Source organism: Callithrix jacchus, chromosome 10, assembly GCF_049354715.1.
Source record: "Callithrix jacchus isolate 240 chromosome 10, calJac240_pri, whole genome shotgun sequence".
Classification (NCBI taxonomy): Eukaryota; Metazoa; Chordata; class Mammalia; order Primates; family Cebidae; genus Callithrix; species Callithrix jacchus.
In genome coordinates, this window is record NC_133511.1 from 2,973,453 (window position 1) to 2,995,622 (window position 22,170).

General features: G+C 41.3%; 1 protein-coding gene across 1 annotated transcript; it reads right to left on the bottom strand.

Moving 5' to 3' along the window:
* Nucleotides 1-6,197: 6,197 nt before the first annotated feature.
* On the bottom strand, nt 6,198-20,814 carry MMP13 (matrix metallopeptidase 13). The gene is made up of 10 exons (XM_035263995.3): nt 20,664-20,814; nt 20,330-20,571; nt 19,536-19,684; nt 19,244-19,369; nt 16,770-16,931; nt 14,581-14,698; nt 13,211-13,344; nt 11,768-11,927; nt 8,722-8,825; nt 6,198-7,548 (listed from the first exon to the last, which is right to left on the bottom strand). The coding sequence occupies exons 1-10, from the start codon at nt 20,781-20,783 to the stop codon at nt 7,448-7,450; spliced, it is 1,416 nt and encodes a 471-aa protein (XP_035119886.3). The 5' UTR covers nt 20,784-20,814; the 3' UTR covers nt 6,198-7,447.
* Nucleotides 20,815-22,170: the final 1,356 nt, after the last annotated feature.

The window sequence follows — 22,170 nt, forward strand, 5'->3', positions numbered from 1 at the left end:
ATGTTCGGTAACAGACGTTCGGCTGGTATAAAACTATGCATCCACAGGGTGTGTTTTTACCCCCGGCTCCAAAATCTTAATCCTCTTTCACTAAGTAAAGAATCATCAATGATTATACCACCAAAGGGAACACCTTAAACTATCTGCTTCCTTTTTCCAAGAAGGAGGAATTGGGAGTTGATAGTTACTATTGGAGTTGGGAAAGAGAAATTAACATATCCTCCAGGTAGCGTGAGACACGTTATGATGATCTGAGGGTGTGCCCACATCGATGTGCTGTCTGTGGAATGACTATGTCACTCCACGTGGTTTTAAAACAATGGGTTAAGGCTCAAGAGGATTTGGTGTTTTCAGCTACTCTATGAATCCTTCGAGTTGATTCAATTATTGACGTAGAAATAAAGTCAGGCATATATTTGGGGAAAATGACTGCCTTGTTCTTCAGCTGACTGGGACGTATGGCATGGCTGAGTTGTGTAAGTATAGGAATAAATAGATTCACCGAAAAATTGGATGTCAACACTCTCTGTCCATGCCCACCTGAGGATCCAGCAAGTCTCGGATGTTTTATATTCCAAGTGCAGTCCTTCCATCATCCCATCTGGTCCTTACCTTTCCCTGAGAGAAATTCCTGATGATTGGCTAATAGTCTTTGTATTTTAGAAACCACGGGGCCATTCCCCTTTGGCTTTGTATATGCTTAGGGAATACAGATAAATTTTAAAACTAGCCTGACTAAGATATCTAGTGAAGAAAAACTATTTCCTCAAACAAGGCTTAAACTGTATTCCGTGGGCAAATAATAATGCACCTTTTCGTGGACATTCTTTCCTCTTTTCTAAGCAACCATATTCCCATGCCAATAGTCACCGTTACTGTGGACAGCTCAGTACTTGGCTAAATGGTCAAATGGTCCTCACAAAGGGCAGAAGGGTCTTCAGATTCTACCAGCCACAGAGGAAGAACCCTGTGTCCAGAACCAAATGAAGGGAGGCAGGGCTTATTAGGTGCAAATAAAAATCCATGATTCATGTTTTTATTTTTAATTCTAGACAGATTTTGTCCAATTTTTAAAACAGAACTTATATTCTCAAAAATGCAAGTAGATATGCAAACACTTAAGTTATTTGACCACACTGAGAATAACTCAGTTATTCTCTGAGGTTGTGCAGACAGAGGAAGCACTTGAGGACCTCAGCTGCAGACCTGAAAGAATGACTCCAGATACTGGTGTCGAGGGTGTGCTTTGTGTCTGATTCAGTTAGGCCCCTCACCCATACCTCTGTCACCCATGACCCACCCTCCCCGGCCTCCTGCAGGATTGAGGAAGCAGCAGCCATGACTCACTGAGCACTGGGTATGTGCCAAGAAGGCTGCTAAGTGCTGTAGATCCATTCTTTCAGTTTAGTGCACGGCTCTGGAGATGGAATGGCTGGGTTCAAATCCCAGTTCTTCCACATACTGGTTGTGTGAGCTAGAACAAGTCTCTTTACCTCTCTGTGCTTTCTTCCTCACTCATAAAATAAAAACGAAAATAGAACTTTTGTGACAATAAATTAGTTAATACATGTGAAACATGTAGAGTTGTTTTGGAAGCAAAGCCACAAGGAACTGGGCACTCACTGAGCCAAGGCACAAGCTGGCTAAAGGATACCACCCAGAAAGGCGGATGCTCTTACCTCCAGGATACAACACCTCTTTTCAGATAGAATTGGAAGGGCTGCATGAATGGTTTTGCTTGTGACCTGTACAGGCTTTTAGTGCCCAGTCTAATAACAGAAAGGGAAGGTTGTCCAGAAAAGGAAGGCTACTTGGGGTGGGGGGTGGGGGGGTATGTAACAAGTTAAAAAGAAATAAACCAAAAAATTGTTTTAGTTGCTAATTTTCCATATTTTTGGCTCAAAAGTTGGGACACAGATAAAGATGCTTGAGCAATGTACTTTAATCCAGCACAAATTATGAAAAAAGAGCATCAATATCTTCACTTATAAAGAACTGTAAGACATAACAGGTGGATTTGGATAGTAAGTCCAGTGTCATTGCAACCAAAATTTAAAAGACAGAATTCTCTGGATATCACGTACTTACAGTTGTTCCTTGCCCAGTTGATGTGTGATGATTTAAAAGACAGAATTCTCTGGATATCGCGTTCCTTGCCCAGTTGATGTGTGAGGACGTTATTGAATGAGTGATTCTAGAGTGGTTTCGATGAATTTTGTGTATACGTGTGTGCGTATGCTTCTGCATATGTGTGCAACTGAGACAGCATTTATGCAATAGAATTTTACCTGTTCAGGCTCATGTGTGAAAGAGAAATTTTTCTTCTCACAGAATCTAATTTTAGGGTATAGTTTTGTTACAGGAAGGGGGTCCTGATCCAGACCCCGACAGGGCTTTTGGATCTTGAGCAACAAAGAATTCAGGGTGAATCTGCAGTGCAAAGTGAGAGCAAGTTGATTGAGAAAGTGAGGGAATAAAAGAATGGCCACTCCATAGACAGGGCAGCCCTGAGGGCTTTGGTTGCCCATTTTTATGGTTATTTCTTGATGATACGCTAAACAAGAGGTGGGTTATCCATGCCTCCCCTTTTTAGACCATAGGGTAACTTCTGTCATAGTGCTGGTGGGAGTGTAGCAGTGATGACACCGGAGGTCACTCTCATGGCCACTTTGGTTTTGGTGGGTTTTGGCTCCTTTACCGCAGCCTGTTTCCTCAGCAAGGTCTCTATGACCTGTATGTATCGTGCCGACCTCCCGTCTCATCCTGTGACTTAGAATGCCTTCAACGTCTGGGAATGCAGCCCAGTAGGATCCAGCCTTGTTTGACCCAGCTCCTAAGATGGGGTTGCTCTGGCTCACACACCTCGGTTTTGACAATTTAGGTCAGTTAAGACATCATGATAGGCCGGGCGCGGTGGCTCACGCCTGTAGTCCCAGCACTTTGGGAGGCCGAGGCGGGTGGATCACGAGGTCAAGAGATCGAGACCATCCTGGTCAACATGGTGAAACCCCGTCTCTACTAAAAATACAAAAAATTAGCTGGGCATGGTGGCGCGTGCCTGTAATCCCAGCTGCTCAGGAGGCTGAGGCAGGAGAATTGCCTGAACCCAGGAGGCGGAGGTTGCGGTGAGCCGAGATCACACCATTGCACTCCAGCCTGGGTAACAAGAGCGAAACTCCGGCTCAAAAAAAAAAAAAAATATATATATATATATATAAATTAGCCAGGTGTGGTGGCAAGCTACTCAGGAGGCTGAGACAGAGAATCACTTGAACCTTGGAGGTGGAGGTTGCAATGGGCTGAGATTGCACTATTATACTCCAGCCTCGGTGACAAGAGGGAAACTCCGTCTCAAAAAAAAAAAAAAAAAAAAGACATCATGATAAACTCTTGCAAAATGGCCACGCTGTTGCTATAAACTTAGCACATATTTTATTTTCCAGAGATCGTTATTAGCCACAGTTCAGTTTGAGTGTCTTGTGAGCAGTGAGGAAGAACAAAATCAAGGAATCTTAAATTAGCATTTCGCATACTTAAATACGCCAGGCAGTTATAAAGTCCAAAAAATTAGAAAAACAAAACCGTGACACCGTGAAGCCTTTCTCCTCTAAATGCTCCATTGACCTCAGGTAATAAGCAATTGTTTGATTTTTTGGGTGGTAACCTCCGCCTCCAGGGTTCAAGCAATTCTCCTGCGTCAGCCTCCCAAGTAGCTGGGATTCCAGGCATGAGCCACCGAGCCTGGCCCACTTTTTTATTTAGAAAACCAAATGTATCAGGGGGGAGTTTGGGGTTTTCTCTCTGGTGCTAGCACAGTGCTGGTTCGGTTTCTCTTGGGAGTGCTGATTCTGGTGGCTTTACGTCGTGCATCCTGGAGTTCCTGTTGGAGTCTGTCACCCAGGGGTCGGTGATGACTCACAAACCTGGCTCTAGGGGGCACATGCTGCAGGGTTTGGTGGCTTCATCAAGCCACCACGTCAGAATTAGGCAGAATTCTGATCACCTCTAAGAGATCGGTGAGGGGAACTCCTCTACAAAAACCAAGTAACCCAAAGGAAGCTGTTCTTGAATTCCATAGCTGTTAAATCTTACTTGAAAGCCAGTAAAGGCAGGAGTGAGACAATCAGCGATTTGGCTGAGTTCCTCAACCTTGTATTAAAGAACAAAGCACTGGTTTCGTGACTTACTCGAATGCTCTGGCCATTTCAATGTGTTTTAAGAGGGTGTTGCTGGTGCCACCTAGTGGAAGTATTGTAAATCTCACAACCTCGTGATGAATTTGTAAATCAAGGTATTTTCTGTGACCAGGGCTTAATCCACTCCTGTTGGCCCTGAGAAAACTGTGCGTGCAGATAGTTGCACTTTTTTTTTTTTTTTCTGAATGTGAAGTGGCTTGGTTTGGTGGCTCTCTTTCTGCTATATATGTTTTGATGTTTTTATTCTGACATGAGGATGTGGAAATCCAGGCAATAATTATCATTTAATACGTAGGATAATTCTAAGAGCAAAATTTTTTACAGCAATATAAGATCTTGTCGGTTTCTCTCCTTCCAATACAAGTGTGCTATTGGTTCACTTTGAGGAGTTTTTCAAGCCTCTTCCCCGTATCATCTATGAAGAGGTTGTAACGAGCTGCAGTTCAATTTGTAGACGGTGCGTTTGCCTAGTACAATAGCTCTAGGCAAGTGCACTCTAATTTGTGAATATAATTTTACTTCTTGTAAAGCATTCATTTGGTCTTCTCAACCCCATTCGTGAATATCTGTACAAACCGGCTGTCTGTATTTTACCTGTAACCTATTTCATAGAAGATTCTATTAGGACCATCTGCTCAGTTCAAAATTAGCTCTCGTTAGTATTACCCCGTCCCCAGTGGTAAACTCCAAATAGACATTTGCTATAATTTGAAGTTGATGCTTTGGTTACCGTGGAAGGACACCAATCAAGGTAACACCAATTAGATTTGGAATTTTGAATTGAGACTGAAGTAAAGATGGAAGTCAGGAAACAATCTTGACTTATACATTTATCCATATCCCTTCATGGTATATCTGCCTGCCTATCTGTGTATCTAGGAGAGAGAACTATCACACAAGAAAATGGTAAAACATAGGGAAAGTGGTTCTAAAATCAAGTTAAACATCTTTATTTTCGATTGTTTATTTTTTGAGACAGGGTCTCACTCTATCACCCAGGCTGGAGTACAGAGGAGTACGCGTAGCTCACTGTAGCCTCAACCTCCTGGGCACAAGTGATCCTCTTGCCTCAGCCTCCTGAGTAGCTGGGACCTGGCTTATTATTATTAATTTTGAGACTGGGTCTTGCTCTGTCACCCAAGCTGGAGTGCAGGGGCACGATCACATTTCACTGCAGCCTTGACCTCTCTCTGTCTCAAGCAGTTCTCCCACCTCGGTCTCCCTAGTAGCTGGGACTACAGGCATGTACCACCACCCCCAGCTAACTTTTTATTTTTTTTTAAAAGACTGGGTTTCACCATGTTGCCCAGACTGATCTCAAAATCCTGGGCTTAAACAATCCTCCAGCCTGAGCCTCCAACAGTGCTGGAAGTATAAGCATGAGCCACTGCACCTGGCCTAAGTATCTTTTTTTAAAAAGAAAAAAAAAAAAAAAAAAAAAAAGAAGAGTCTGGTGTGGTAGCCCACTCCTGTAATCCCAGCATTTCAGGAGGCCAAGGTGGTGGATCACCTGAGATCATCAATTCAAGACCAGCTGGCCAACATGGCGAAACCCTGTCTCTATTAAAAATACAAAAATTGGACTGGCTCAGTGTCTCACACCTGTAATCCCAGCACTTTGGGAGGCCAAGGTGGGCTGATACCTGAGGTCAGGAGTTTAAGACCTCCCAGGTCAACATGGCAAAACCCTGTCTCTACTAAAAGTACAAAAGTTAGCCAGCTGTAGTGGCTGGCACCTGTAATCCCAGCTACTCAGTGGGCTGAGGCAGGAGAATCGCTTGAACCAGGGAGGTGGAGGTTACAGTGAGCCGAGATCCCGCCACTGTACTCCAGCCTGGGCAACGAGAGAGGCTGTCTCAAAAAAAAACCAAATAGGATAGCACCACTACATTCAAGCCTGGGCAACTAAGCGAAACTGTCTTCAAAAATAAAAATATTGGCATTTTGGGTGAGGAAAGCTTGAAATTATACCTAAAGACAAAATAAACCATATAGCAATTATCTGTTGAAAATATATTTTTATTATAAACAACATAAACACTTCCTAACACATTTTGCAAATATGCATTTCATTTTCTTTGCCTGAGTTTATGAACAGTTTCTCTGAGCACAATAGTTCTTCCCTTGACGGCTGATCATATCTTCAATAAGTGCCACGCACCCTCCACAAATATCGGTAGGAACTGTGGGAAGTGCTGGGGGATTTTTTTAAATGCAGAGAAAAGCGTCATTTCCTATCTCAAGGGATCACAATCTAGTAGACTATTTATGAAAAAACATTTTGGATGTCTCTCCTTTAATATATACTTCCAATTGATAAGATATATTTTATTTCATGCTACACACGTCTTTAGAAAATAGACTACACATCCAAAGCAAACTGGACAATTAAGATAATTAGCTAGTAAAATAGGGTTAAATGCAACTTTCAGTCTTAAATAATCAAATAATTTATGAAAAAGGGATACCATGGCCTTAGATTATTTTGATGACAATTTTAACTTTGTAATGTGTGACTTCTGAAAACCTGAAATATTTTAATAAAAAGATATCATTCTTCTTTATCCTCTATGATAAGCAAAGGAATATTTGTCTGATATGAGAGCAGCCCTTGAGTCATGGCCAAAAGTGAAAATTGAACAGAGTCTAAAGGCCACATCTACTTTTCTCTCAGCTTTTGTCTCCCGTCTTAAGTGACTTTGGTATTTTCTTAGTGTCTGTGTGAAGAAGGGCAAGTACATCTGAATATTCTCAGTGCAAAATGAAAATTATTTACTTGAAAGTTACAGTCTATTTATTACAGACATTTTCCTTGAGTTTATTTATGGCTCTCCCAGAATTCCATTTTCATGCCATTTTATACTTTTTGGTAAGGACGATTTATTATTTATATGAATGTGATGTACTTTTATGCCTTTGCAAAATTTCCTTATAAACATATTTTAAAATTATGCTCTCGTTGATAGACTATGTGTCTCATCTGTGGTGTGGGAAATAACATCAACCATTGCTTCTGTTGAGCAACAAGAATCAGGCCCTCCTTAGAGACCCTCCCTTTCGTTACCGTAATGCTTCCACGTGGTTCCAGCCACGTGTGATCGTACAGATACTGCGTATTCAAAGATAACTTACTGATGCTTGTTCACAGAACCAAGCTTTCTCCCGACAGCTCTCCTTCCCCCGCTCCGCGCTTCTGGAAGTATTAACCCAAATGCTCTTCAGGATTTAAATAACCGTTTTTAAAAAGACACTCAACACCACAATATGGAGTTGGCCGGCATGACGCGAACAATACGCTTGCCCCAGACGCTGTATTCAAACTGTAAGGGTCCGTTGAAAAAATAGATATAACCTACAAGAAAAAGCATAAAGACAGTTTCGGAGTTTGAAAATAATCAGGCTTCAAAATCCAGTTAATATTAAGAATCCAATCCCTTAGATCCCATTTGTAGGAATTTCAACCTTTTTCTTTTTCTTTCTTTCTTTCTTTCTTTTTTTTTTTTTTGAGACGGAGTTTCGCTCTTGTTACCCAGGCTGGAGTGCAATGGCGCCATCTCGGCTCACCACAACCTCCGCCTCCTGGGTTCAGGCAATTCTCCTGCCTCAGCTCCCGAGTAGCTGGGATTACAGGCACGCGCCACCACGCCCAGCTAATTTTTTTTTTTTTTGTATTTTTAGTAGAGACGGGGTTTCGCCATGTTGGTCAGGCTGGTCTTGAACTCCTGACCTCAAGTGATCTGCCTGCCTTGGCTTCCCACAGTGCTCAGATTATAGGCATGAGTCATTGCACTCTGGCCCGGTATTTGTTATCAGTTACAGTAATATCTGTTTTCATAATTAAAGTTGGTCAGCGCGGTCAGGCCTGTAATCTGAGCACTTTGGGAGGCCGAGGCAGGTGGATTGCTTCAGGCCAGGAGTTCGAGACCAGCCTGGCCAACATGGCAAAACCCCATCACTACTAAAAATACAAAAATCAGCTGGGTATAGTGGCAGGCACCTGTAATCCCAGTTGCTCTGGAGGCTGAGGCAGGAGAATGTCTTGAACCCGGGAGGCAGAGATTGTAGTGAGCCAAGATTTTGCCACTGAACTCAAGCCTGGGTGACAGAGAGACTCTGTCTCACAAAAAGAAAAAATACTGAGAACATAATTAAAGTAAAAAACCGCTATATAGTTATGGTAGTTATGCATCTTCATATATAAATTACTTTCCATTCTACGCCCAGTTTGAATTCTGGCAATATCCTTTGCATTTTGGCATCTTTAAGCACAGGTTAAAGTAATGTTGAAGGCTTGGCATCTCTTATTTATAGAATTAGCAATCATTAAGTAAAATCCTTATTTATTCTAAGCAGCTTATTGTTTTGTTTGCTGTCTTTGTAGGTAGTCACACAGGAATGGTTAATTCCTTAACTGCCATGCATTTATGAGCACATCTAGGTCCTAGATAAAAATCCTTTGTACAGAGAAGAGTTTTGAGCGGCTACAGAAGCTCCTCTTTAAAGTCAACACAATGTAACTACTTGCCATTTTTCTCGTAGACAGCATCTACTTTATCACCAATTCCTGGGAAGTCTTCTTCTATTAGTCTCGGATAGTCTTTATCCATAATCTGGTTAGTATCATCATATCTATTTAATAGGAAAAGAAACTTGTAAGTCAGTTACACTTCTTAGAAAGTACCTTAGAAATAATACTATGGATGCAATGGCATCTTTCAAAATTGACAAGAATTTTAAAAGTTTAATTCCATTTAAAACATCTGGTAGCTTTTTAAAATTAGGAATGAGCATACTGAATATACAGTGGGTGCTTGATGAGTATTCGTTGAATTGCCTGAAGGCCATCTTTTTAAAGAGCGTTACAAGCTCGTTTCCATTTCACAAATGATGTATCTGTTATAAAAGCATATCGTAAGGAAAGTGTTCTTAAGCATGAGATAAATGCCTGTTCGTGCATCTAACAATGATCTATTGATCTCCCACTATGTGTAAGACAACTTGCTAAGTACAGTAATGGCCGCAAGAATATTTAAGGTTTAATTTCTGTACTAAAAAGTTGTAGAGGCTTACGGTAACACTAAACACAGGGAAAGAAGCATAGCTTTTCCCTTCCATAACAGCATATTTCAAGCTCCTTCTCCCCTGCCCACACCCACACCCTAACCAAGCAAACATATCCTAAAATTAACTTAGGAAAACAGGCTCCCATAAAGTGCCACTACTGTTACTGATGAGAGCTTTCTGTATACAAGGTAAGCCCGAGCGAGTAATCATGAAACGTCATGGAAGTTCACGTCGTGATAGTACAGGAAACCAGGCAATCACTTCTGAACGAGGAAATCAAAAAAGACTTTGTAGCCGGATGTGATGGCTCACACCTGTAATCCCAGCACTTTGGGAGGCCAAGGTGGGCGGATCATGAAGTCGGGAGTTTGAGACCAGCCTGACCAACATGGGGAAATTGCTTTAGTAGAAGGCCGTACTGTCTGCAGAGTTACCTGATCCACTGAAGAGGTTGACCAGGAAGCAGACAGGCTGATAATTTATAAAGTTAAACTTTCTGAAGGGCAAGTGAAGCTGGAATATTGAAAACATATTTAAAGATTTAGGTGGCAATGACATCAACAACATTTAGGAGTCCAGATTCAAGCCTATATTTGGGAATGAGAATATCTCATCAGTACCCTACATTTGAAATGTTTAAAATGGAAACTTTCCTCCATCTCTGCATACACCCCGTCACACACACACATGCACACCTGCACACACACACACACACACACACACACACATACTGGTATATCTCATCTTTGCCTTTTGACTTATTTCTGACAATGACATTTATAACATTCTAGAAATCACTGGTAGATGGCCCATCTCTACTAAAAATACAAAAATTAGCCAGGTGTGGTGGTGGGTGCTTGTAATCCCAGCTACCCAGGAGGCTGAGGCAGGAGAATCCCTTGAACCTGGGAGGTGGAGGTTGCAATGAGCTGAGATCATGCTACTGCTCTCCAGCCTGGGCGTCAAAGCAAGACTCTGTCTCAAAAAAAAAAAAAAAAAAAGACATTGTAGATGAAATGATATTTCAAATGAACTTTAGACAGTGGGTAGAATTTCAAGAGTTAGAGATGGAGGAAAGGATCTCTGGCAAAGAAAATTGTATAAGAAAAGCTTAAGAGGGTATTTAAAAAACAGCATATTTGAGATGCAGTAGGCAATTCATTCCAGCTAAACCTTATACTTCTTATGGAGGGTAGGAAATGAAATGCAGTACTAGTGCGTTTCATTCCCTAATGCAATGCAGTGATTTCTAGAATGTTATAAATGTCATTGTCAGAAATAAGTCAAAAGGCAAAGATGAGCTATACCGGTGTGTGTGTGTGTGTGTGTGTGTGCAGGTGTGCATGAGTGTGTGTGACGGGGTGTATGCAGAGATGGAGGAAAGTTTCCATTTTAAACATTTCAAATGTAGGGTACTGATGAGATATTCTCATTCCCAAATATAGGCTTGAATCTGGACTCCTAAATGTTGTTGATGTCATTGCCACCTAAATCTTTAAATATGTTTTCAATATTCCAGCTTCACTTGCCCTTCAGAAAGTTTAACTTTATAAATTATCAGCCTGTCAGCTTCCTGGTCAACCTCTTCAGTGGATCAGGTAACTAACTCTGCAGACAGAATGGCCTTCTCTGAACCAATCTTTTCCTGTACTAATACTGGTATCCTCATTGGCCACAGAAGATGGAGCTACATGTAAATTAGGAGAAAGTGACAAGAAAGAGGATCCAGGAGAAAGATTAGAAAGAGGAAGTGCCAGCTGGGTGTGGTGGCTCACGCCTTTCATCCCCGCACTTTGGGAAACAAGGCAGGTGAACTGCTGGAGGTCAGGAGCCTGACCAACATGGCAAAACCCTGTCTCTATTAAAAATACAAAAATTAGCTGGGCATAGTGACATGTGCCTGTAATCCTAGCTTCTTGGGAGGCTGAAACATGAGAAATGCTTGAATACGGGAGGCAGAGGTTGCAGTGAGCCAAGATCACACCACTACACTCCAGCCTTGGTAACAGGGCAAGACCGTCTCAAAAAAGAAAAGAGAGAGGTGCCAAAGATGGTTGAGGCACAACAATGGTCAGAATGAGAAGAGGTATTACGTGTGTGTGTGTATGTGTGTGCGTGTGTGTGTGTGTGCGTGTGTGTATGTGTGTATACATGTGTGCGCACGTGTGTATGTGTGTGTGCGTGTGTGTATATGTGTGTACGCGCGCGTGTGTGTGTGTGCATGCGTGTGTATGTGTGTGTGCGCGCGTGTATATGTGTGTACGCGCGCGCGTGTGTGTGTGTGCATGCGTGTGTATGTGTGTGTGCGCGTGTGTATGTGTTTTCAAGAGAGCTTGAGGCTTTTACATATACATCTGAGGAGCTGCCTGGAAGAGCTGACATAGAATAAAAATGAATGACCAGTAGGACATCTACAGTAGTGTGTGGGAATAATTTACGGTAGTGACAGAGGTTCGGGACACTCTGTAGCTATGACGCAGATGGGTCAGTACGTATTGCCGCCATACCTCCAGACCTGGTTTCCTGAGAAGAGGAGGGTCTTGCCTGTATCCTCAAAGTGAACAGCTGCACTTATCTTCTTCACTTCTTTTGGAAAACCCAGTTCAGATATCTTTTTGGGATAACCTTCCAGAATGTCATAACCATTAAGAGCCCAAAATTTTCTACCTAGGATAAGTAAAATAACAGTTTATTATCCAAGGGAATCTATTAGGATTTTTATATGTAGACATGTACTTAAAGACAGGCCCTCTTATATATTTAGAAATATTAATAAAATATTTCATCTTTGCAGTCATCCTGTTTATGAAGCATAAAAGTATAAGCATTCCTCAAATAAAATATAAAGTTTAGGATCTTAATTTCCTAATTATGAGTCTAGCTAACCAAATATCACAATTAACTTGGGAATTCGTTAGCTCTGAATTTATTATCTCTGAATTAAATTGAAAGCTAGGTGAAAAAATACATTAAAGTTTCTACATGCATAAACAACAGAGTAAGAAAGGTAAATTAGATTGAAAACTCAAATTTTATACCAGTTTCAGAGTTATTTTCTTCTCTAAAAAGTAGCTTTATTATTAATAACATAAATAGTTGAACAAGAGAAACAATGTCAGCAGAATGTTATGTAGTCATTTTAAATTGTGACTGGACAGCTGAAGGAGCAGTTTGGAAATTGGTCATAATCTTGTGTCACGAAAAGCCATAGAATATAAAAATATATCTGTACCATGAAAATAAATATGTAAAAATATGTATTACATAATGAAAATGAGCAAATGAAATAAACTGACTTTTCAGAAGGAAGAATTATGGATAATATTTTTTCCTCTTTTTCAGAATCCCTACTGTTATAACATTTTCTCAATAAGCAGTTTTTTTTTTTTTTTTTTGAGACGGAGTTTTGCTCTTGTTACCCGGGCTGGAGTGCAATGGTGCGATCTCGGCTCACCGCAACCTCCGCCTCCTGGGTTCAGGCAATTCTCCTGCCTCAGCCTCCTGAGTAGCTGGGATTACAGGCACACGCCACCATGCCCAGCTAATTTTTTGTAATTTTTATTAGAGACGGGGTTTCACCATGTTGACCGGGATGGTCTCGATCTCTTGACCTCATGATCCACCCGCCTCGGCCTCCCAAAGTGCTGGGATTACAGGCTTGAGCCACCGCGCCCGGCCTCAATAAGCAGTTTTTAAGAGGAACTAAGAGAAGAAACTGATATGATTGATATGAAAGAGTGGATATAAGTATAATAATGTAGACCCTTCATATGTTAGATTTGGAGACACACGGGAGATGGTTTCAGGTGCTTTCTGGCTTCCTTTTTTTTTTTAACTTGGTCTTTAATTTAGGGTATTTTCAATAGTGATCATTTTACTGGATGTGTAGTGGCATCAAGGTCAGCACTGCCTCCCCTGGTCATGTGAGGCCTCCTCCTTGGAAGCCTTACCTCTGAAGATGAAGATGAGGTCATGAGAAGGGTGCTCATACGCAGCATCGACACGATTGGGGAGTTCTGGCCAAAACGATTTCGTTAAAAACAGCTCCGCATCAACCTGCTGAGGATGCAGGCGCCAGAAGAATCTAACGCGAAAGCAAAAATGGAGTTTTCCGTCACATTTTTAAAGTGCAGTATTTCTATCCTGCTAGCCACCTCTCTCTGCATCAACACAGATAAGTTAGTGACAACCAACCCCTCCCACCTGTGAAGAGAAAATAATTCCATTTCCCTTTAAGTGCCAGTGACAGGTGGTACTATCCTAACTAGCACAAGGTATCCAAGTCTGAAATCTCACAGAGCCTTTGTGAGGGCTCTAAGTTCTTTGTGGGTTGAGTCCCTGTCTTGCTCAATTTCGGATACCTTGCCAGAGGCAAGCAAATGTGCCAGGCATTGTGTTGGGCTCCCGAAAGAAGAGATGAGTGACATGAGCTATGTCTTCCATGGTCTCCTGGCCTGGGAAAACTGACACATGAGAACCACCCCCCACCCCACAAGTACACTGTAATTAGAATTATAACAGAGTGGGTAAAAATGCTATTGGATCACAGATGAGGGATCAATGAATAAATGAATACACAAATAAGCATACTAGAACAATGCAGAAATTAAACATTTATGTTGCATTTCTAGGTTCATTCAATTCCGTCCCTCAAATTCCAGCGTATGTTTCCAGAATCAGAGTCTTTCCATACCAAAATGAATCCGCATGGACATAATGAATAACCATTTATTAATACAGCAATTACTTTCAATGCTTGTCTGTTCTTAAGAAATTGGATTTCTAGATTGACTTGGTTATATTTATTAGAAGCTGCACAATGTCAAAGTTATACATTGAAAAGTAAAACAGCGCCGGGCGCGGTGGCTCATGCCTGTAATCCCAGCACTTTGGGAGGCCGAGGCGGGTGGATCACTAGGTCAAGAGATCGAGACCATCCTGGTCAACATGGTGAAACCCTGTCTCTGCTAAAAATACAAAAAATTAGCTGGGCATGGTGGCGCGTGCCTGTAATCCCAGCTACTCAGGAGGCTGAGGCAGGAGAATTGCCTGAACCCAGGAGGCGGAGGTTGCAGTGAGCCGAGATCGCGCCATTGCACTCCAGCCTGGGTAACAAGAGCGAAACTCCGTCTCAAAAAAAGAAAAAAGAAAAGTAAAACATTAATCCGTCAACCACCTACATCTGAAACATGTAAATAAACTGCCCATTTTTACTGTTAACTTTGCCTTTGGAAGTCTGGCAGGATGTTTTGGCCCTGTGCAGAAGCAGATTCACAGATGTTTGTTGCATACAGACTTTCTGAAAGAATCTCAAGAATACCTGTCTTTAAAGACCATTGTTTCTCCTCGGAGACTGGTAATGGCATCAAGGGATAAGGAGGGATCACATTTGTCTGGTGTTTTGGGATGTTTAGGGTTGGGGTCTTCATCTCCTGGACCTGCAGTTGCGAAAGGCAAAAGAGAAGTTATGAGCGTGACATTAATGTTGACCTGGGTCACAGCACAACAGGCTGATCTGCTGACGGACAGTGGGAGAGGGTTCCCTCCAGGAAGGGCAGTAGGTCCTGGGGCTCCTACATTATGGGGCAAATACTGAGTAATCTTAGGCCTTCCTTCCCCCGCTTCCATCCTTCACGACTTCTCGAGATTCTTTAGAACTATAGACTTAGGTTTCTTGAGGGTGATGATAAAAATGAGGGAAAAAAGCAGGACTTTGAAAAAACTTCCTACACCTTGCACGATCTGTTGACAGACTGCTCTTGAAAATTACATCCCGCTTGTATTTTCTCTGTGAAGGCCCTCATCTCACCTCCTCCTCTTGACTATTTTACCAGCTGTCAACATCAGCTGACGTTGCTTCACCAGTTCCCCGCTGTGCAGCTGTATCCCAGTGACAAGCCAGGTTTTCAGCACTTACGTGACTTGCCACGTGTTGGTAACTTTCCAACCAGCTCCCATGAGTGCAGACGGGATGGGGGTGCGGTACACAATAATAATCCTACACTATTTTTTTTTCTGTCTAGTTTATATTAGTTCTTTCATCAGCTCCTGAGTCACAACGGTGCAGAAATAATAATTGCAAAATAAATTTGCAAATTCCCTTTGCCATCCTCAAGTTCATGCCCATGCCTCCGCTAGCTACTGTGATAGCTTCAAATCTAGAGGGAAAAAGGATGGGTTGAGTGGCATCAGCAAGTTTTCTGAACTATGTGCTCTACAAGTGTTTACACTAATGACTGCGCACTGTGGCTTTAACTCTATTTATAACAGGTCATCTGTAAATAAATGTTTGGGTTTGAGGTTTAATTATTTTGTAAATATTATTGAAAATTTGGGGGGATTGAAAGGAAGAATTTTTTTTTACAATGCTTACTGTAGATGTTGATTAAAAGCTACCACAGGCTGGCCGGGCGCAGTAGCTCACGCCTGTATTCCCAGCACTTTGGGAGGCTGAGGCGAGCAGATCATCTGAGGTCAGGAGTTCAAGCCCAGCCTGGCCAACATGGTGAACCCCGTCTCTACTAAAAATACAAAAATTAGCTGGGCATGGTGGATCATTCCTGTAATCCCAGCTACTCGGGAAGCTGAGGCAGGAGAATCACTTGAACCAGGGAGTTAGAGGTTGCAGTGAGCCAAGATTGCGTCACTGCACTCCAGCCTGGTAACAGGGAAAGACTCCATCTCAAAAAACCAAAACAAAACAAAAGAAAAAACTAACACATGCCACTTGAGTGGTTTTTACTGTGGCAAATTAGACTGGCTGAAAGAATACTTGGAATTTCTAAAACACCTTAGGATCTCACTTTCACCACCAACCGTGTTACTCTAGGTATGCCACTTAAACTCTACAGGGCTTAATTCTTCATTGGTTAAATGGGGAGTAAAACATTTCTCTTTCTTATTGCAGAGGTGTTTTGAGGGTATCAAATGCACATTGCAATGTATCAAATACAAATACAAGGAGTTTGGAGAATGAAATATTTTCTATTTGAGTGGGTAGTTAGATTTGGAAAGAAAAACGGGTATGTTTTCCTAGGTTTTAAGAACGAAATCAAGAAAGCAGCACTGACAGTGGTAATTTCAGTTAGTGGAGTCATGTGTCGCTTAATGACAGGGCTACATTCTAAAAAATGTGTTGTTGGGCGATTTTGTCATTGGGTGAACATCGTAGCGTGAACTTACACAAACCTAGACACATAGGCTACTGTGCATATAAGCTATATGGTACAGCCTGTTGCTCCTATGCTACAAACCAGTTCAGCATGTTACTTTACTGAATACTGTACATACATACTTTACACAATGGTTAGTATCAAGTGTATCTAAACATATCTCAACATAAGAAAGGTACAGTAAAAATACAGTATTATAGTATTATGAAATCTTTGCCATATATGCACTTTGCTGTACCAAAACATCATTTTGCAGCCTGACTGCAGTTTAGAAAATAGATGCATGCACTTATTCTGTTTTATAACTGATCATATTCGGTTTCTATAACTGAGTTACCGTAGAGAAACTGTATCCCTTGTACGTCGTCATCAGGAAGCATAAAGTGGCTTTTGCCGGTGTAGGTGTAGATGGGAAACATGAGTGCCCCGGGATCCTTGGAGTGGTCAAGACCTAAAGAGTGGCCTAACTCATGGGCAGCAACAAGAAACAAGTTGTAGCCTGTAAGAAAACAAATTAACAGTGAGAAAATGAGGAATTCCAGTGACTAGGTAATGAAAGGAATATCATTTTATTTATTTGGTATGTTTCTTTCTTGGCTATATACTCTTTCTTTTCTCTTTCTTCATTCTCTTAGTTTTTAAAATCAATATTCAGTTGCTTGAAAGAAGATGTGAAGTATTGATTTAGTCCTTATAAATAACGTAGTGTTCTTTTTTTATTATAGCTGTCTACACAGTTAGAATGTCAACAGATTGCTCTCGTATAATTAGTAATTAATAAGGATTTACTGTGAAGATATTAGAATTCCTGACTTGTTCGTAGTATTTTTAGGTCAGGTGAGGGAATTGGACAGAGATTCCCTTAAACCAGGAGTGGGGGAATCACACAGGGTGGTACCTAGCTAGAGTGCTGCCCAAACATCCTCCGATCAGGAGGCAGCATCCAAAGGGATGGTACCAAGGATGGAGAATGCACTAAATAGGTTCTCTGTGTATACACTTGGGAGCAAATTGCAACCAAATGATTCTTTCCAGAATGTCTCTAGACTCTGGGGTTTGGAGAAACAGAAACACTAGACATGATTAGCCATCTTTCCTCTGCTCTAGAAGGCCACTGTGTCACTGTATTGACATTGTTTCCTCTAATCATTCTGTCTGCCAATTCTGAGCCTCCTAATACAGGTATTTCAAACTGGAAAAAAAGAGAGTAAAAAAAAGCTAAAAGAAAAATAAGATACGTAAGGCAATAGGATTGTTGTTACTTTTGCTCAGATCACCTGAAAGCTACAGCCAGTGGATTCCATTTGACCTTAAATACCCTTTTGCAACAATAGCCTGTGCGTGAAGAAAATGAATCAACTTGGCAAATGTTGCAGACCCTGAGAGCAATCTGAGGTCTCATAATCTGAGTGCTAAGTAATACTTCATGGGAATGACTAGTAACGGATACCACTCTTAGCCTTCAGCTGAAAAACGAATCCAGATTTGTTGAGGATGTTTTCATTCACTTCAATTAAATATTTCAAACCCAGAATTGATAGAGAAATATAAATTTGAGGCTTACTGTGATCCTGTGTCAACAATGCTGGGTATTATTCCTTCCTCCTCAAACCATTCTCATCTGTGAAATACTCAGAACATAAATATATACATTTTCACTTTTCCCTCCATAGACAAATTGGAGGTATTAGAGTTGAGACACTGACCACATAAGCCCCATTTTATTTTTTGGAAAAATAGTCTTTTTTATTTAAATCAATAATAAAAATAAACTGTCTAAAAGACAACCTCTATTTGTCATAATTAAGTCCTAGTTAGAACAATCTATGGCTTTTCTTCCTCAATTAACATTCCCAATTATTCTGAGACTTGAAGATTCAACTATTAACTGATTTCATTCAACATTCAGTTTCATTTTGCTCTTGTATGTAGCTACAACCATCATCTCGTCTGTTTCATGCTGTTTGGAGGAAGACTGTCTAGATTTTTAAGAATGGCGTTTATAACACATAGACAAGACTGATTCAAGCAACTCGTATAATGGGAAACAGAAATTCGATTGAACCTATTTCTACCAAGGAAAAAACTTTCATTTCACATCTAATTCATGTATGACCATAGATCCAGCCCTGGTAGTTTTAATAATTTATAATAAACTGTACTTCTTCAACATGCCAAAAGGTGATCTGCGGTGATCCTATGCTGGCTGACCAACACAAACATTTTGGTACTACTTCAAAGTTAATTAGTATCTCTTAAGCCACAGTGTAAGAATATGCAGATTTTGTTCATTTTTTATTTTTATTTTATTTTTTATTTTTTTATTTGAGACAGACTTTTCGATCTTGTTACCCAGGCTGGAGTGCAATGGCGCGATCTCGGCTCACCGCAACCTCCGCCTCCCGGGTTCAGGCAATTCTCCTGCCTCAGCCTCCTGAGTAGCTGGGATTACAGGCACGCGCCACCGTGCCCAGCTAATTTTTTCCATTTCTAGTAGAGACGGGGTTTCACCATGTTGACCAGGATGGTCTCGATCTCTTGACCTCGTGATCCACCCGCCTCGGCCTCCCAAAGTGCTGGGATTACAGGCTTGAGCCACTGCGCCTGGCCGATTTTATTCATTTTTCAATATGGAATATCAATTTGTAGTAATGTCACTTGTAGAGACACTCATATGTCTGAGATTAACTTTTTTTTTTTTTAGAAAATATAGCCAAATACCAAATATATTTAACTTTTATATGCCTTCATGCCAGTGTGTTTACTGTCTAATCTAATAACACATAAATTTTATATTTATAAGAATATTACCTTTGGAACTACTTGTCCATGTTTCATCATCATCAAAATGAGCATCTCCTCCATAATTTGGCCCAGGAGGAAAAGCGTGAGCCAGCAGGCCAGAGGGCCCATCAAATGGGTAGAAGTCACCATGCTCTAGACACAAAAGCAAGAGTTAGGAGTCTTATCACATCCGGGATATTCGGTAAATTCATGCTGAATGCTTTCAAAAGTAATGAACGACTGAAAGAAAGAACTTTTAAATGGAACCAGCGGAGAATTAGAACATAAAACAGTTTTACAAGCAAGTGTGCACCGTTACCCTTAATTCCAAAGGAGATCATGATGTCAGCAGTGCCATCGTGAAGGCGGGTAAAATTCAGAGGAGTTACGTCGGACCACACTTTGAAGGCTTTTCTGAAGGCCTTTTCAACTTCGGAGTGAGTCATGTCGGGGGTATAATTCACAATTCTATTTAACAGAGAACGTTTCAATTAACTTTTTGGAAAGCGAGAGCTAGTTTAGAATACATTTTCTAGGCATATTGCCTTTCAATTCAAAATCCAGTGATTTCTTTGAAATTTCTACTAGAGGTTCATTGTTTGAAATAAGGTATTAATTATGATGGCATGCAAGAATAAAAGGCCAAAAATTCAGTCAGACATTTTAGTATCTCCAAATACCTGACCAGGTCGCATCTTAAATTTGAAATATTCCGACGTTTAATGTAACTTATTATACATGCTAACAGTTTGGATTACATTGATGCAGCCCAAATAAATGGAATAGCTCTGTAAAGTTCCTATGAAGAGTGTCACTCTTCATCTTTATCACCATTGTCATAAGTACACCTAATGTCCTGCATTTGCAAAGCTTCCTGAATCTACTTTTATTTCTCTTTGATTTCATTTCTAAAAGAAATGCTTTGAGATATCCACTAAGAAATCATGCTGGGTTGATGTAACAGTGATAGATGTTGTGAGGCATTCCTGGTAACCATGTGAAAGCTGTTCTGGAACTTAACTGCCAATCAAACAGTAAGACCTACCTCATACCGACATTCAGTACCACGAGGACAGGCTAACAAATATGAAGGAAACATGGGCTGTGGTTTACCTGTAGGTTAAGTTCGTTTTGGACCATTTGAGAGTTCGAGGGAAAACGTTGTATTCACCCACATCAGGAACCCCGCATCTTGGTTTCTTCATGATATCCAAGGTGTTATCGTCAAGTTTGCCAGTCACCTCCAAGCCAAAAAAAGACTGCATTTCTCGGAGCCTGTCAGTCATGGAGCTTGCTGAATTCTTCTTCAGGATTCCTGCTAGATTTGTAGGATGGTAGTATAGTTTCAGGTAGCGCTAGAAAAGAGACCAAGACGAACTGCGTTTAAAAGAGACGGAAATACCTGAGCTGGACCAACTGCATCATCTGGGTTGGCAAGATACTCTACCTCTGCAAACTGGAGGTCTTCCTCAGACAAATCATCTTCATCCTCACCGTTTGGAAGGGGCAGGGCCCGACAGTGAGTCCAGCTCAGGAAGAGGAAGGCAGCCAGGACTCCTGGATGCATCTTGAGCGGGGATGCCTGGCGGCTGTAGTCTTCCCACAGATGAGTACCTTCACTTTTATAGGCCTGCGATGGTGAGTCATCACTTATGGATAGGTTTCCACTTCCTTGTCACTTGAAGGTAAACATGCTTACATGGCGACTTTTTCTTTTCCCTGGCAAGTGTGGTTTGTGGTAGAATTTGAGGGAAATGTAAATGAGAGCATCTCTTGTTTCAGCAGAGTCTCAAACCCATCTGGCAAAATAACGGCCTCAGCATATTTATGAACACTGTGGGAAGCAGCAGCAGAGAGTAGTAAATTTTTACCTCACTTAGCAACATCTTTTATTTCTCCTGTAGGAAAGTAGCTACTTTTACTTCTTCAAATAATAAGTATATCAACATGGCATGTTTGCTTCTATAAAGAAAGACTTAGTACTGCTTCTCGAATGTTTACTACAGCCTGGGAAATTATAAACTGCATTTTCTCTATAGTTACTATGGAGGGAAATATTGTGTCTACCTGAAGCCCATGAAATTGAACCGAAACCAAACTTGAAGACTTGGAGGTGCTATAGCACAACCACAGGATTGAGCCCCATGGCTGGAATTTAAACACACTGGCGTGACCTCTCAGTGAATGTGGAGTCTTGCATACATTCCCTAACCAGGCCCGGCGCGGTGGCTCAAGCCTGTAATCCCAGCACTTTGGGAGGCCGAGGCGGGTGGATCATGAGGTCACGAGATCGAGACCATCCTGGTCAACTTGGTGAAACCCCGTCTCTACTAAAAATACAAAAAATTAGCTGGGCAATCCCAGCTACTCAGGAGGCTGAGGCAGGAGAATTGCCTGAACCCAGGAGGCGGAGGTTGCAGTGAGCCGAGATCGCGCCATTGCATTCCAGCCTGGGTAACAAGAGCGAAACTCCATCTCAAAAAAAAAAAATTCCCTAACGATGCAGGCAGAGGTAGATGAATCACATTGGAACACAACAACTATAATGGCTAGTGCATACTGAGGGATTACTGCATTCTAGGGTTAAAAGGCAGTATCTCATTTATCCTTCCAACGGCCACATAGATTAACTGTCGGAAGTCTTGTTTTCCATTTTACCTATGAGTAATCTGGTACACTGAAAAGTTAAATACTTGTATACAATCATATAGTTTATAAATGAAACCAGCATTTGAACCCAGGCCAGTAGACTCAAAATTCAATGTTCTTGCCCACCGTCCCCATCCAATTATGACCTCCACCCTATTCATTCTCAGATATTTTCTTAAAAGCTGAGCTGTTTTGTTCCCGCACTTCAGGGAGTGCCCAAAAAATACTAGGGCTGCAACAGGCTAATTTCAAGTTTCTCAATTTTTAATTTTAAGTTTGAATAATAGACGTATTCTTGGTCCAAC